Source organism: Chondrus crispus, genomic scaffold, assembly GCF_000350225.1.
Source record: "Chondrus crispus Stackhouse genomic scaffold, scaffold_27, whole genome shotgun sequence".
In the NCBI taxonomy this organism is placed as follows: Eukaryota; Rhodophyta; class Florideophyceae; order Gigartinales; family Gigartinaceae; genus Chondrus; species Chondrus crispus.
This window is the reverse complement of record NW_005179169.1, coordinates 99,996-114,022: the sequence shown is the minus strand read 5'-3', so window position 1 is coordinate 114,022 and position 14,027 is coordinate 99,996. Positions and strand designations below refer to the sequence as shown.

The 14,027-nt window shown below is 53.1% G+C and overlaps 6 protein-coding genes; 3 read left to right on the top strand and 3 right to left on the bottom strand.

Annotated features, from left to right (window-relative positions):
- Positions 1 to 1,113: 1,113 nt before the first annotated feature.
- Positions 1,114 to 1,975, bottom strand: CHC_T00005104001 (hypothetical protein). XM_005716902.1 is given in 2 exon segments: positions 1,114 to 1,279; positions 1,280 to 1,975. 1 exon segment carries the CDS (start codon positions 1,973 to 1,975, stop codon positions 1,280 to 1,282), a length of 696 nt encoding a protein of 231 aa, XP_005716959.1. The 3' UTR covers positions 1,114 to 1,279.
- Positions 1,976 to 4,667: 2,692 nt separating this feature from the next.
- CHC_T00005103001 (hypothetical protein) lies at positions 4,668 to 6,590 on the top strand. XM_005716901.1 is given in 2 exon segments: positions 4,668 to 6,425; positions 6,426 to 6,590. 1 exon segment carries the CDS (start codon positions 4,668 to 4,670, stop codon positions 6,423 to 6,425), a length of 1,758 nt encoding a protein of 585 aa, XP_005716958.1. The 3' UTR covers positions 6,426 to 6,590.
- Positions 6,591 to 6,656: 66 nt separating this feature from the next.
- CHC_T00005102001 (hypothetical protein) lies at positions 6,657 to 7,766 on the bottom strand. The gene has a single exon (XM_005716900.1). The coding sequence runs from the start codon at positions 7,764 to 7,766 to the stop codon at positions 6,657 to 6,659; it is 1,110 nt and encodes a 369-aa protein (XP_005716957.1).
- A 425-nt stretch (positions 7,767 to 8,191) lies between these two features.
- CHC_T00009480001 (similar to serine dehydratase) lies at positions 8,192 to 9,551 on the top strand. XM_005716899.1 is given in 2 exon segments: positions 8,192 to 9,253; positions 9,254 to 9,551. The coding sequence occupies 1 exon segment, from the start codon at positions 8,192 to 8,194 to the stop codon at positions 9,251 to 9,253; it is 1,062 nt and encodes a 353-aa protein (XP_005716956.1). The 3' UTR covers positions 9,254 to 9,551.
- Positions 9,552 to 10,748: 1,197 nt separating this feature from the next.
- CHC_T00010262001 (60S ribosomal protein L37a) lies at positions 10,749 to 11,131 on the bottom strand. XM_005716898.1 is given in 2 exon segments: positions 10,749 to 11,033; positions 11,034 to 11,131. 1 exon segment carries the CDS (start codon positions 11,031 to 11,033, stop codon positions 10,749 to 10,751), a length of 285 nt encoding a protein of 94 aa, XP_005716955.1. The 5' UTR covers positions 11,034 to 11,131.
- Positions 11,132 to 11,671: 540 nt separating this feature from the next.
- Positions 11,672 to 12,234, top strand: CHC_T00010008001 (putative 60S acidic ribosomal protein P0). XM_005716897.1 is given in 2 exon segments: positions 11,672 to 12,205; positions 12,206 to 12,234. 1 exon segment carries the CDS (start codon positions 11,672 to 11,674, stop codon positions 12,203 to 12,205), a length of 534 nt encoding a protein of 177 aa, XP_005716954.1. The 3' UTR covers positions 12,206 to 12,234.
- The last annotated feature ends 1,793 nt before the right edge of the window (positions 12,235 to 14,027 follow it).

Here is a 14,027-nt window from a genome sequence, read left to right as displayed (position 1 = left end):
TAATACCATTCTTCTCATCTACGCCAGTTACCCGAATACATGAAAGGCCGATAGAATTTGGTCTGTGCGGAGAGCGCGTCGCAAATACACCTTGTTTCCTCCGGGGTCCTCTCGGTGGTGTCACGAGCGGATTAAATCCTTGATTCAAATGAAAGAAGGATACCACCCAGCAGTACTCAAACTCTGCGAGCCCACGCAAGCCGAGCTCGAAACGGCTGCCTTCGTTCAGTTCAATTGTGGCGGGTTGCATCTTATTGCCGAGCGTGTTTTCCGTTACGTTAGGCTGTCTTGGCGTGCCAAAGCGCTCCTGATAAGAGATATAACATAGCCTACTGAGTTAATATAATCGGTTACGTCGAAGGTACATTTGGCAATCGCAGAGAAGGTATCAAATTATCTGGACGTACTTTGTACGGGGAGCGCACGACACCGATGACGTCAAGAGAGACCGTAGTTGGCGTTGGAAAATCTTGGGTGTATCGTAGTGGGGGTCTCTCTCTTCGCTTCGCTGCTACGTGGGGCGTGACTTTTCGAGACTCATCAGAAGCTTCCCTTTCGCCGGCTTCTTGGTCTCCCTGGCTCTTCTGCATGTTTTCACCGCCGTGTTGCATGATGGTAGTCCCTTCTGCTTTGCGTCGGGCACAGATTCGAGAGTTTACCAATCTGACCAGCTGGTTAATTGGAGATTTTGCCTGATTGCAGAAGGTCAAACTCATGACCCATCGAACCTGAGAGTGGTGTTTTCCGAGACTTTGTAAGCACGGCGAGGGCTTCAGAAGGCTGTCAAGCGTACATCGCAAGGTGCAGCCGGTCGTCGACCCAGAAATGCATATATATTTTCGTGTGTATTTCATTTCCAGCCGAAGGGCAAATGACGGCTTTGAAAACCAGTTTCCGCTTCAAGCATTTCTATCTGGCTATGGTTTGCAAGCCGCACTCAGTTGCACTAGACCCTTTACGGAAATATGGGGGGAACTAGTTAGTAGGTGACCACGGCATGAGGCCGTTGAGAGAAAAATGCATTGCGGTCAGCGGACCGATTACACAAGTAAAGTGGACGCTCGAAGCATGGCAACCCACGCCGAGGTTACGGACTACCCCGACTGGGACGTATGGGGAAGAAAAGACTTTACATATAATCAATAGGGGAATGGGAAACCTAGAATGGATAACGAACATAGCGTACACGACGAAGGCTCAAAGACGCCCAGGGCATGCCAAGTCAGGATTGCAGTTTGTACATAAGAAAGCGAATAAAACAAGTGGAGAAGAGCGAAAATTATGGACTCGCAGGCCGTGGTCTTGAAAAGCGCGCGCTAAGTCTTGTAACTTGCTTCTTCAGCAAATGATTGCGTTGTTCCAATTCGTCTATCCGCGTATCCCACATGTCAACGTTCCGGCGCAAAGCTTGAATTTCGTCAAGCCTGCTAGCAGACGAGGGGCGCGGCTTCAACGCGGGCGGGGGTGCAATTTCGGGGCTCTTCTCGACAACGCCAGGGGAACTCGGAGCGGAGTCGAGAAAGCTAGAGACGGGGGATGTTCCATCGAGCGTGTTGTCGTTGATTTGTACTTCTTCTGCGATGCGGACGAAGGCCGTCGAAGCGAGAGGTGGCGGGACGGGTGGCTTCTTGCCCGAAACGCCGCGACGCAAGCGATTTTTCGAGGGCTGCCAGCGCTTCTTGGCGCCGTTCTCGTCGAAGGGGTCCACGTCGAGGCGGATGGGCTCGTCGACAGACTCCATGGAGGGGGTAGGGGAAGAAGGGGAATGGGGCGCTTCGACACGCGGTCGAGGGGAGCGCTTCCCCCAAGCGGACGCGATGCGGAGCGCGGCCATATGAGAAGCGAAGCTGCGGCTCGTGCGAGGGTCGAGCGGGGGGCGAGAGGAGATGAGGGTGCGCCTGTCTGGTGAGGAAGGGGGGCTCGTACTTGGAGGCTCGCGTGTGCGGGCAGGGTATGGGGTGGAGCCGCTTGGCATGTAGAGTGTGGCGGGTGGGAGGGGGAAAAAAGCCAGGCGGCAGAACGAAGGATGTCGGTTGGTGGTTCTGCAGCAATTATTAGGTTTTTTGGTTGTGGGGCACGCGAAATCGGTCGGGACGAATGGCCGCAACGGGCGAGGCTACTCTGCTAAATATATATTTATAAAGGAGAATTTAACAAAACGATCGGATTTTGAATGGTGTTGGAAAAGGGTCAGCGGCACGCCTTGATAGGGCGTAAGCAATGCTAGGAGCGGAGCTGACTGCGTATTGCTCCACAGTGGCACGGTTTTGGGACGAGGCGTTCGCCTATTGGACATCAAGCCTTTTTCCATCCTCTGGGGCGGGCCACGCTTCGCCCTGTCCACCGCAACAAGTGGGCGGTTACTAAAGCGTTGTACCCCCGCTGCGTCTGTCGAGAATGCTTGTTTCGGCCTGTTTATGTTCTTTTACGGGCCTGCTGACGGCGAGATTAATTAACAATTCTCATTTCTTTTCTCAGCTCAGCCCCTTGCAATGGTAGCCGTGTCATTTCCATGTTGCTCCTTTTGTACACAGCTGTGAGAAATACACAAAAGTGCCCTGGATCTTAATTTTATTCGCTTTATTTTATTCTCGATTCTCTTCCCTCTCATCACTTTCCCGCGTTTTAGTGCGCAATCGTTGCAGCGCAGCCTCTACGTACCCGTGAAACAATTCTTACATCTAGCTATTAATACTCTTTGTCATAGGCGCACATTTCACCTATTTGATAGTGCTCTCATTCTTACTGTTTAGAACAGTGTGCACTAACTATCCGGTTAGTCTGAAATTGTTTAACGTTTTCATTTCTGCCCAACAACAAGTTTTTCGTTGTCATTCGTCAGCTACGGTATGATGGAGAATGACTACCTTAATATCTTTCCTCATTGTTGATATCGATGGTCTATCAATATTTATAAACCGAACGTAATCCTGCGACGGTACTGCGTACTGTACACTTCTGGTAAAAGGATCACTTGTCTTCTCGCTTTCCAGGTGGAGCCGACAAGCTATTGCAGATTTGGCGCCTCTTCATACTGAAAGAAGGCTTAACGCGGAGCCTGCGTCAATGGGTTGCGTGAGACTACCCAGGGGTAGTGCCATTACCCGCCCCGCAAACCTAAACCGCGCAACGCTTCTATCCTGAACATCAACTGTCACTTTCTCTAGTTCTACGCTGCGTCTTTTCATTCTTCCTCTTAGAGTAGTGCACGACTCTCGAAGGCCCCATGCCGTTGCAAACACGTTGCCAAATATCTCCCCTTTCTTCCCCAGTCACGTGAAACGCTTCTTGCCTTGTTGACGATATCATCATGATGTCATCATGACGTGCTGTGATCATTCCCTTCAGTACAGTATCCATTCCTGAACTGCATATTGGGATGGTTTTGGACAAGCGTGTTACAAGGCCGAAGTCATAATTCTACGTGTTGGCCACTTGTTTATGTACACGCAGAGAGACATACCTCCTCCGTCGTAATACAGTGATGCAGGAAGATGTTTTTGAGCACCGGTCTTTGCCTACGGGCTCCATTTGCTTTGTCAAGGAGAAGAAACCCTCGCATTACAGCATGGCAACGAGCCAGTAGACAACTACTGTAAGGGTACTTGGTACAGTAGGACTGTGCAGTACAGTAACATTGTGCAGTAACCTTGTGCTGTACCGAAGGGTACCCTTCGAAGGGTACAGTCCTACCAAGCACCCTTTGCTACTGTACAGCTTGAAATTACTGTAGAAACAGACCAGACCCTGGCCGCGATGTTGGGAGAAAAGGGTCTTTTCGCCCACGCTGCATGCACGGGTGAATTAAGGATTCAAGGATATGTAATTGAAACTCCATGCCCCATATTTTGCGGGATCTATCCTTCAATGTTCCACAGCGGTTTAAGGGAGAACAATCACACGGCACTACTGCATTGTAGTCTCTCTCTGCCGAGCAGTCCGTCAAATGAGGTCACACGAAGGCCGCCTTATTGTGATGGGTATGGTTTTTCAATCTTTGGTCTTAATGCAGTATTGAGTTGTGCATGCCTTATGGAGGGGCAGTGAGATGTAGAACAGCTCTTCAGCTCTTCGAACCGACTTTACTTTAGTATGTGGCTTTAATTTCGCACATCTCTGAACATACAATTATGGAGAGAGATCTGGAGATGTTTCTTTGGCCGTAGTATCAAGAAATGCTGAAAGATTGAACACACCCTTTCTTTAGTGAGCCAGCTCCTCCCACTCTTTTTCAAAACCAAGAAGCTTGCATGTCGACTGTGCATGTGCATGTTGAAGAAAGGATTCCTTCGGCGATTATTTATTTTAAGACATGTTTGTGGATCGATTGGGACGTCAAAGTCGCCTGTCCGAAAGTACGTTTTCCGCATCCCCTGATGTGAACCACTCCGCATGTTGTTGACAACAGTTGATGTCAACATCTACTTCTGCTTTAGCCCTACGGAAAAGCTAAAAACGTTTCAAAATCGAGCTTGTATTTTCAATATATTTCATGTTTTTTACATATCAATTTCCCGCTCTTCGCAGGGCTTGGATGAAAGCTTGAATTGTACGCAATTAGTTTGCCCGCTTTACGCCACCGCCGACGATGTTGTGCCCAACGAAAAAACTCTTCCTAACGAACCTCAAAAAACCAGAGACATTTGCGGATCTTTCTAGCATTGAAAATGCCGCGGCAAAGGAACGGTTTCATTGACCGGTCGACGGCAAAGACATATCAGCTTGTCCATACCTCTGGAGGGGATGGAGGCACTGAAAAGCACGTGTTCGTACCAGTCAATGACGCAGCTGCCGCTCAAAGGCATGACGAATCATCTGCCTCTTTCTTGCATGAATCAATTCATGATGCGAAAATTGCTGGAGATGCAATAGACGGGTCGCAATGGGATCAAGAATACGTTCGGACCGAGTTTGAGCCGGGCGAGTACGGATGTCCTAATGATGGCTACGACTACTCCAAACATTTTAAGGTCATTGGGGGTGGGGGCGGCGTTTTTATGGACGGGATTACAGGAAAGCCCAATCCAGACGCAGTGACGGGTTCCTCATCGAAGAGGAACACGGTGCGCAGCAAGGACGGGGTTTTGCTGAGGGATGACGTAGCAGAATTTGACAAAGAGTTTCCAGAGATTTTGCAGACGACTAAGGATGACATTGTTCGTACACAGGCGGCTATCAGAGAGATCAAAGCGGAGAGAAAGAAAAACAAAGATCTGGATGAAGTGTTCGCGGCCCTGGACAGTGAAGGCGAACTCGACTCCTCATCCCAGCGAGATGGTGATTTGGATGTGGAGAGCGCAGACGATTTCTTCAATGAAGCAGGGCTAAGCGGATCGAATGATCTATTAGAAGATGATTTCATCACTACCGCCCAACAGATTTGCGAAAGAGATGAAGTCAAGACAGGTCCGCTGGACGGCATTGTGAAGGAGTACCGCGAACCCCGGCTTTTGGATGAGCAGTTTGAAAAGTTTATGCGAGCCAGTGAAGATGTCAGCAACGACGAGGATGGAGAGTCTGAAGAGTTCTTTCATGATAGTGCTGCGAACAATGTCGGGGATGTGGATGACGTACACGCGCACCTTACAAACAACGAACTCGAAAATCTATTCGGAGGTGAGGAAGGATTCCTCGATGAACTCTCCAACTTGCAAATCAGCGAGACTGTTGAGGGCGATGTGGGCGCGGAAGACGGCGTCGAACATTTGGAGTCCAACTGTAGTGAAAGAAGAGCAGATCCGGATCGTGTGGCAGAGTACGAAGACATCACAAATGCGGAATTCGAGCGTGGTCTAGATGGTGTCCTGGATTCATTCAGCCGAGTGCCGATGGAGGAGGTCCTAGGTTCTCGCCAGGGAGTCGAAAAGGCTTTTGAGGCTTTGGAGCGAAATGACCGCGAGGAAGTGGCGAGGCTCGACAAGAGAATAGAAGAAGGGTTGGACGAAGAGAGCGATGGACATGATTCGGACCTTGACACTAAGTTTGACGTAATGTATGAACAAAAAGGAGAGAAGTGGGACTGTGAAACGATCGTCTCCACATACAGTAACCTCGACAATCATCCTAGCGTCATAGACGCTCCCTCATCTACGAAGCGGAGATCAGTGGTGAAGCAGCCCGTGATACGACTAGATCCGCGTACACAAGCCCCGGAGGGCTACATGCCGTCTGTGAGGGCCAATGCTTCAGAAGCAGCACCTGTCGATTTTGGTTCCTCACGACGCGAAGTAGCTCAAAAAACTCAAGCGCGGGACCGAGGGGAGTCAAAGGAAGATAAACGGGCGAGAAAGGCGGCAGCCAAGGAGGCTGCCCGTGAGCGGCGTGCATTAAAGAGTGAGATGAAGAAGGCTTTCGGATCGGAAAGCGTCAAACAAAATCGGCATGCGACGGCGATAGGGACTTCGAAGGTAGCGATGAAGTTTTAGCTGAACGAAAAACTGCTCAGTGGATTAGAATTGTACAGAACTGAATATTTCCGAAGTTGAGCTTAACTTGTTTGGTTCGGTTTTGTGACGTAACGTTAGTATAAAGCGAAAGCTTAAGAAAGTCCACAAGACCGCGTGCTAGAAAACCGCAATTCTTCTTCGCGACAATATGGCCAGCCCTTCGCTTTGCAGAATGACTGACAAGTACTGAAGAAGTACTCAACTGTATCCTCAAGAGGCCTTCTGCTCCTTCCGCTTTTTGCGCTTTCGTTGCGACGCAGTGCCCTCAAGCGGAGCCGGTCGCTCCTCCCTGCGCTTCCGCCGAGCACCCTTGCCTTTCTCTTGCCTTCCCTCGTCTTTCGTCTCCCCTTCCTCTTCTTCTTCCGTCTTCGGCACCTTCTCCACCTCTTCTACCTCCTTCGCTGCCGCCAAACAAGTAAGCCTCATATCCCCGCCACCCAGGCAAGTCTCCAACCTCGCGCTCCCTCCCATCCGCGCATCCCAAATTTTAACCCCTCCTCCCGAATCCGCGGCTACCACCAAGCCATCAACGCACGCAACCCCTCTGACCCTCTTCTCATGTTTGCACGCAATAACACATCCCCCCGTCCTCTGATCCCACACCCTAACGATTTTGTCCTCCCCACCTGTCGCCAACACGCCCTCCTTCACAAACGCAGCTGCCAGGACCGGACGTTCATGTACAAACGTCTCCACATCCTTCCCCTCGACGTTAGACAACTTGACACTCTTCCCGGCCACGAGCATGTACCTCTCCCCGCCCGGGGCCCACTCGACTGTGGTGGCTGGAGTTTCCTTGGTCTTGGCAGAGAAGGCGATTTTCCCTTTGACCATGTTCCACATGAAGAGGGAGCGATCCTTCGCGACGGACAGGGCGACTCTCGCACTGGGGTGGACAGCGACGTCGAGCACGGGCGCCTGGTGACCATGCATCCTCTTGAGACACTTCCAATCGGAAGTGCGCCAGACGCACATGAGCGCGTCGTCACCGGCCGACATGAGCAGGCGGCGTGGCCCATCGCGGAAGAAAACGAGCGCGTTCACGGTGCCGGAGTGCTCGAAGAGCGAGCCGCGCTCGACGCGGCGGGCCAGGTCATAGATGCGGACGGTCTCGTCTGCGCTGCCCGTGACGAGAGTGGAGCCCGATAAGGCGGCGCTGCGCACGGCGGTGATGTGCGAGGCGTAGGCGAAGGTCGCCTGGAGAGACAGAAGGTCCTCGGCGTCGGGGCGCAGCGTGAGACCAGCCACGCTGCCGTCATATCCACCAACGCAGATGTTGGTTCCAGCGGCGGGCTTTTCCTCGGATGGATTGGCTACCATGACGGGACGCAAGGGGGGGGGGCGTGGGAAGAAGCTGCGACGGGCGGACTTCACTCGAAGGGGTGGTCGGTTGGTACAGGCGGCGTCGGCGGTGGCGTAAAAGGATTGTTCACAATCCGTTCACATAAACAACGGAGCTGGTGCTGAAGCGCGTTGATCGCGATCAGTAATAAGGATGTAGTTGCGGATGGACATCGAAAGCACTCCATTGGTCGAAATCGGCCAATCTGATGCAACTCAACATGTGCCGTGACAGCTAAAACGCTCTGAGCATTTCGCTCTCCACTTGGACCCTTCGACCAGGACGGTTGGAGAGCGGCCCCCAGGGGCGTCAGCGTCTCGAAACGCACGCCCTCAGGACCGAATCGGAGCTCCACTTTCTCCGCCTCCCTTCATCCTCTGCCCCTCACCCGTCTCCCCATCTCATGGCCTTTGTCACCCCCTCACCCGCGTCCTTCCGCGGAAAGCTCCCGCTGTCCCGCCCCCCCTTTCGTCACGAGTTCGGCACTACCAGCATGGTGGCCCCGCCGCAAGAGAAGATGCATATCCGCACCCCCCTCGTCCCATCCCCCTCCATATCTGCGCCCTCTGGACGCCAAGTTTTGCTCAAGCTGGACAACCTTCAGCCCGCGGGCTCTTTCAAGATCCGCGGTCACGGCCACCTCTGCTCCTCCGCGGCCGCCAACGGCGTCCGCCACTTTGTGTCCTCGTCGGGCGGCAACGCTGGTGCCGCCGTCGCTCACGCGGGGCAAGTCCTCGCGGTCCCCGTCACCATCATCGTCCCGTCTTCTACGCCGCAGTTCATGATCGATAGACTCAAGGAATCAGGCGCCAGTGTCGTCGTCCATGGCGCTGTGTGGGACGAGGCCGACAGATATGCAAGAGAAATCGTCGAGCGCGAGGGGCCCAACGCCATCCATATATCGCCGTTCGATCACCCGTTGCTCTGGGAGGGACACGCATCGCTCGTGGAGGAACTCAAGGATGATCTTGCCGGTAAAAAACCGGCTGCCATAGTGGTCAGCGTGGGTGGGGGAGGGCTATTCCTAGGGGTTGCAGAAGGCACGCGAAGGGTGGGATGGGGCGACGTGCCCATCGTCACTGCGGAGACGGAAGGTGCCGCCAGCTTTGCAGCGATGGTAGCCGCAGGGGGCGAGGTCGTTCAGCTCAAGGAGATTTCGTCGGTCGCAAAATCACTTGGTGCGCTCGCGGTGAGCGACAAGTGCGCCCAGTGGGTCAGGGAAGGGAGAAAGGTCGTGCCCGTTGTCGTTTCGGACAGGGAGGCCGTTGAGGCTTGCTCGTTACTCGCGGTGAAGCATCGCGTGCTGGTGGAGCCGGCATGTGGCGCTGCGATCGCAGCCGTGCTGAAGGGGGTCGATGTCGGAGAGGGGCCCATTGTCGTCGTCGTGTGTGGCGGGAATATGGCTTCACCCGCCTTGCTGCAGGGGTGGATCAAGGCGACAGGCGCGACGGAAGCCGTTTTGTAGAGGGAAGGGGAGGAACACAAGCGCCTTGGGGCATCGCAAGATCCGGGCGGATTCGCAGAGCGCAATGCCTGGGGCCGTCGGGTTGTGTTACGGCATTTATTGCTTACAACCTTCAAGAAGAATGGGATTGATTCCCGTGTAACAGTATCCTACGGTAAGACGTTGTGCGACTATACGAAAGCTTCAAGAGGAAAAGCGATCAATTTTTCGCTCATGGCTGCTCCTAATTTCGCTCCCTGATTAATTAATTTTTAAGTCGCGCTGAACCTTTAAAAGCCCCTGGCAGCTATTTGGAACACCTGCAGTCGGATATACCGTCCGTTCTTAGCCCAACTGCGAAGAATGTCCGGGAACGACAACACTTCACAAGATCTCAATAACATGGACCAGGTTAACAAGGCGATTGCAATGCTGGCGATACGCGTGGGCAAGCTTGAGACAGATGCACCTGCAATGGGTAAGTGGTTCCACGGGGGCACATCAGGTCACCACCGCACTTGCAACTCTTCCGCTAACGTGCATGACGTTCTCTGTTTACCGGTATCTCTGTGATGTTTTTGATTCCACGCTTCTGTCTGGGTTCTTTCTTAGAGGCTGCTGAGGGGGATGGGAGCAATTTGGCACCTGTGCTGGCGGCGATGTTGGGCAGCTTAAAGGAACTGCGCACCTCCCTGTTGACGGCGAGCAGCGAGGCTGATGGCAAGTTCAAGGAATTAGACAAATTCAAGGAGGAGAACGCAAAGCTGAAGTACCAAATCATACACTTGAAGCGGTCACTTGAGGATGAGGAATCGTGAGTACAACAAATATGAAGTCTACTACACATACGCACGTATACATCGAGGATCACATACTGACCTTCTAGCTTTCGTGCGCAAATGGTTCTCAACAGAAAAAAGTCTTCGTGAGATGTTCATCCATTTCACCGTATAGGGATTGGATCAAAGCGTAAAGTGGTGCGAGTTTTTTTTTTTTTTTTCTTTAGGGGTGGGGGGCGATGTTTAAGTAGTTTGTTTCGCGTGAAGCTGCGTTGGTAATAGGTACCATATGGGAAGTTGTTACGGACTGCAGTCAGAAGGCGACTAGAGAGCATGATAGACGACAATATATGCGGGATGTAGTGTGAGGACCAGATAGAATAGAAATAAACCTGAAACGAAACTGGGGAGATTGGACTAAAGTGCAACCCAACATGTGCCGCACGCGAACGTTGTCGCTACAGGGTAGTTTCCGAAAATCAAGCAATTGCCTGTTTACTTGAAAAGTCTTTACAAAGTCTGTTCACACGATAACTCGACGGCAATCGTAGCCAGATTGTAAGCGATTCCTGGCACTCGTGCATGTCGACCAAATCACGCCCAGATTCCGGCCAGGCCTCGGAAATCACACCGATAGCGCAACACAGAAACCCCGCGCAGGCGACTATTTTCGCACCACTGCAGAACTCGGCAACCCCCTAAACCCGGAGCCTTACTTTCTTGTAGATCACGAGGGCTTAGAGTTCGACGGCCTCACGCAGACGGCGGATAGTACTGCGGACCGAGGTAGCAGCCTGCGTGTTGACCGACCAGGCGCCGCCGGCAATGCTCTTGGCGCAGGTCTTTGCCCTGCAATGCCAGATGCCTACGGCCGTACGCTTGATCGAGTTCTTTCCGCAGAACGGGCAAGTGTAGGTGGCGTGCTGAGCGATTTCCATTTTCTTCACCTGTTTTCTGAGCGACGATCCATAACGGGTACCATACTTTCCGACAACGCCGACCTTTCGCGTGCGCTTACCCATTGCGGAGTTGTGATTCGGGAGAAGTTGGAGTCAAAAGAGGGACGGAGCAAAGGGGTGTGTTGAGCGATACTCAAGACGGGATGTCAACGCGGGATTCGGCTCACCTGCTGCGACAGGCAATGCGTGAGGGGTCTCTGCAGACAGGAAAGTGCGGTCGACGGCGACGACACGAAATTTGGATAAATTTTTAGAGTTTTAGGTCTATTCTGTAATTCATCAGTCTATGATTGGTTGCTCTTGGCGACCTGAGCCCAATTGCATTGGAACAAATACCGACGGCTCTACAGTGCCCAAATGAGGTTTAGCGGTACTCTGCTTGCACGCTCCCACGGCGTTGCGACGGCGGTGGCGTAGCTGCGGTAGCTTGTTCTTGCATCATTGAGACGAAGTTGCGTCGCCCCTGTCTCTCCGCAACTTGCAGCATTTAATACTGCTAACGAGAGCACACATCCGAACGTGCAACGCCGTGTCGCCAAGCACGAAACTTGACCATGGGAAAAGCGAGACGGGAAAGAGTGGTCGCACTAACGCAAACGCGAAAGAAGCTGGTCGGGAAGGAGTCCAAACAGCTAGTATTGGAGGACTTGCGCGGTGCCGTGGACAAGTATGCGTCCATCTACGTGATTTCGACGCCCGCGATGCGCAACACCATCCTCAAGAAGCTGCGCACAGAATGGCGCGACTCACGCTTCTTCATGGGGCGCAACAAGATTATGCAGGTCGCCCTTGGCCGTGACGAAGCCGAAGAGTACGCGGACGGGCTGCGACAGGTCGCAACTCAGCTCACAGGAAACGTCGGGCTGCTGTTCACGAATCGCAAACACAAGGAGGTTGTCAGCTTTTTCCGCAAGTTTGAGGCGGACGACTACGCGAGGAGCGGGTTTGAAGCGACGGAGAAAGTGGAGCTTGCGAAGGGGGAGTTGGAGATGTTTGAGACGTCGCAAGAACACAGCTTGAGGTTGCTGGGCATGCCGATCGTGCTCAAGAAGGGTAAGGTCTGTCTCAGCAGAGACTTCACGGTGTGCGAGGGAGGGGAAACGTTGACGCCGGAGAAGGCTAAGATTTTGGAATTTCTAGGTGTGAGGATGGCAAAGTTCCGCGTCGTGTTGAGATGCTATTATCGGAAGAAGGACGGACATTTCAAGCTTCTGGACGATGTATCAATGGAGTAGGGAATAAAATAATGTATATGTGTGTTCTGTTTCTGTTGTACGGTGTGCGATGCATTGCGGCTCGCAACCACAATAGCCGCTTAGTGTTAACCAGCTTTGACTTGACGGGAAAGCGATCAGATCGTATCACAAAGCTGCATGGACTTCCGCTTTACATCCGAATTGACTCAGAGGCACGCAGCAGAGGCACTCTGGAAGCACCAAGTCTCAGACAGGCACACTGCAAGTCTGTATCAAGGGGACTGTCTCCACCGTAAGGCTATAGACAACGTGTCGTCCAGTGACATCTCACGTTGACTGCCCATGGCGCGATATTCTGCATTCTAGCATGGGTGCCAACCCTCGCCAACTGATTTCTTTTCCGGGTGTGTGGCCAAATGCTCACTTATGGGCAAGCACACATGTCGAGCTCAGTCTGGAGGCGGGACACTAGTGCCTCACGTTCACGAGTGCCCTCTAGTCATGCTCACGACTGCGTTCAAGCCTGTATTGCTCGGAGGCCATGGCGGGCGCCAGCCTTCCGAGGCGTAAGTTGCGCGGCGATACATTTGCGACAAGGCACTTACAAATGTGGCTCAGGGAAGGCTCATGAACGGCTGTGATGACAGTGTCCTAAATGCCGAAGCCTGCGGTTTGCACTCTGGTCTCCCGTCGGGCAGCGGGGTGGACAGCCAAACGGCAGCAGACGGGGGTGAAGTCCTCCTGGTCCTCCTGGCATGACAGCCCGAGATGCGGTCCTTCCGAACGCGGCAGGATGACGTCCCCGCGAAGCGAAGTGGACGTGTGTGGTCTAGGCAAGTGGTCTGTCCGAGAAGGAAACTCAGACGCCTTGCCGCCCGCAGGCAATGCTGACGTGAGACTGTCAGGGCAATTGCACGCTGCCACCCCGCGGGCTGACGTACGCAAGGACTGACGGCAATGCAATGCTATGGACACTTGTGCCGTACAGTACCAGACTGCATCCAAACATCCAACATTACAGTTTAATCTCCCAGCTTCATCCTCTCGGTAGTCCCCGCCGCGGACAGTTGTCGCAGCAAACCGTGCGCTTGAATTGGGCTAGGGAGCGTGAGTTGGCGATCAAAAATCAAGGGGGGAGGTGACCGGCACGCCCTCGCCTGTTTTGTACAGCACAGGAGATATGCATACTGATCACCCATAGGAAAGGCCGCTGAGCCATTCGAGAGAAACGCAAGCTTGCTGCGGCCTCAGACGACAAGTCCTAGCACACTTCGCAGGGCGAAGAGACTCGCAACCAATCCGCACGCACCGATAAAAGGAGTGGGCTAGCGGCGATGACATGCCTTCTTTCGGGTAGGCCTCCCTCTGATCTTGAATTGGTCTACGGCAAGAACTTTGACACGTTTCCTGGAGAACAAGCGCCTTGGTCGATGTTGTTTCAGGTTTGGGTTTGCATGGAATATATGAAATGCTCTATTCAAGTGGTGCATTATCTGTAGTCCTACGACAGGCAGCCATTGGGATTCTCATTAGGGCCTTTTACTCAAAAAAGGGCTTCGAGGAGCCTTGTCATGATGAGGCCTTATTAACACTACTCACTTTATGGCACGGATAGCCGCAGGCGGAAACTGCTACTGGAAACCGACACCTGCCCCCGCGGACGGCACAAGGGCCCTCCTCCCAGTCCCCACCCCAACACCCGTCAAATTACACACTACCCACGGCGCCCGAACACGTGTTCCTCTCGATCCCCCCCCCCCTCCCCGATCCGCCTGGCTCGCTCTGTCCCCACCCTCACTCGACAACCGCAACCCACCTGTAACACTGCCCCTTCTCCTTCGCCCTCACTACACTCCCCCCC

Coding starts and splice junctions, on each gene's coding strand:
- CHC_T00009480001 (XM_005716899.1), top strand. CDS start 8,192: ATGGCCTTTGTCACCCCCTCACCCGCGTCCTTCCGCGGAAAGCTCCCG.
- CHC_T00005102001 (XM_005716900.1), bottom strand. CDS start 7,766: ATGGTAGCCAATCCATCCGAGGAAAAGCCCGCCGCTGGAACCAACATC.
- CHC_T00005103001 (XM_005716901.1), top strand. CDS start 4,668: ATGCCGCGGCAAAGGAACGGTTTCATTGACCGGTCGACGGCAAAGACA.
- CHC_T00010262001 (XM_005716898.1), bottom strand. CDS start 11,033: ATGGGTAAGCGCACGCGAAAGGTCGGCGTTGTCGGAAAGTATGGTACC.
- CHC_T00005104001 (XM_005716902.1), bottom strand. CDS start 1,975: ATGCCAAGCGGCTCCACCCCATACCCTGCCCGCACACGCGAGCCTCCA.
- CHC_T00010008001 (XM_005716897.1), top strand. CDS start 11,672: ATGCGCAACACCATCCTCAAGAAGCTGCGCACAGAATGGCGCGACTCA.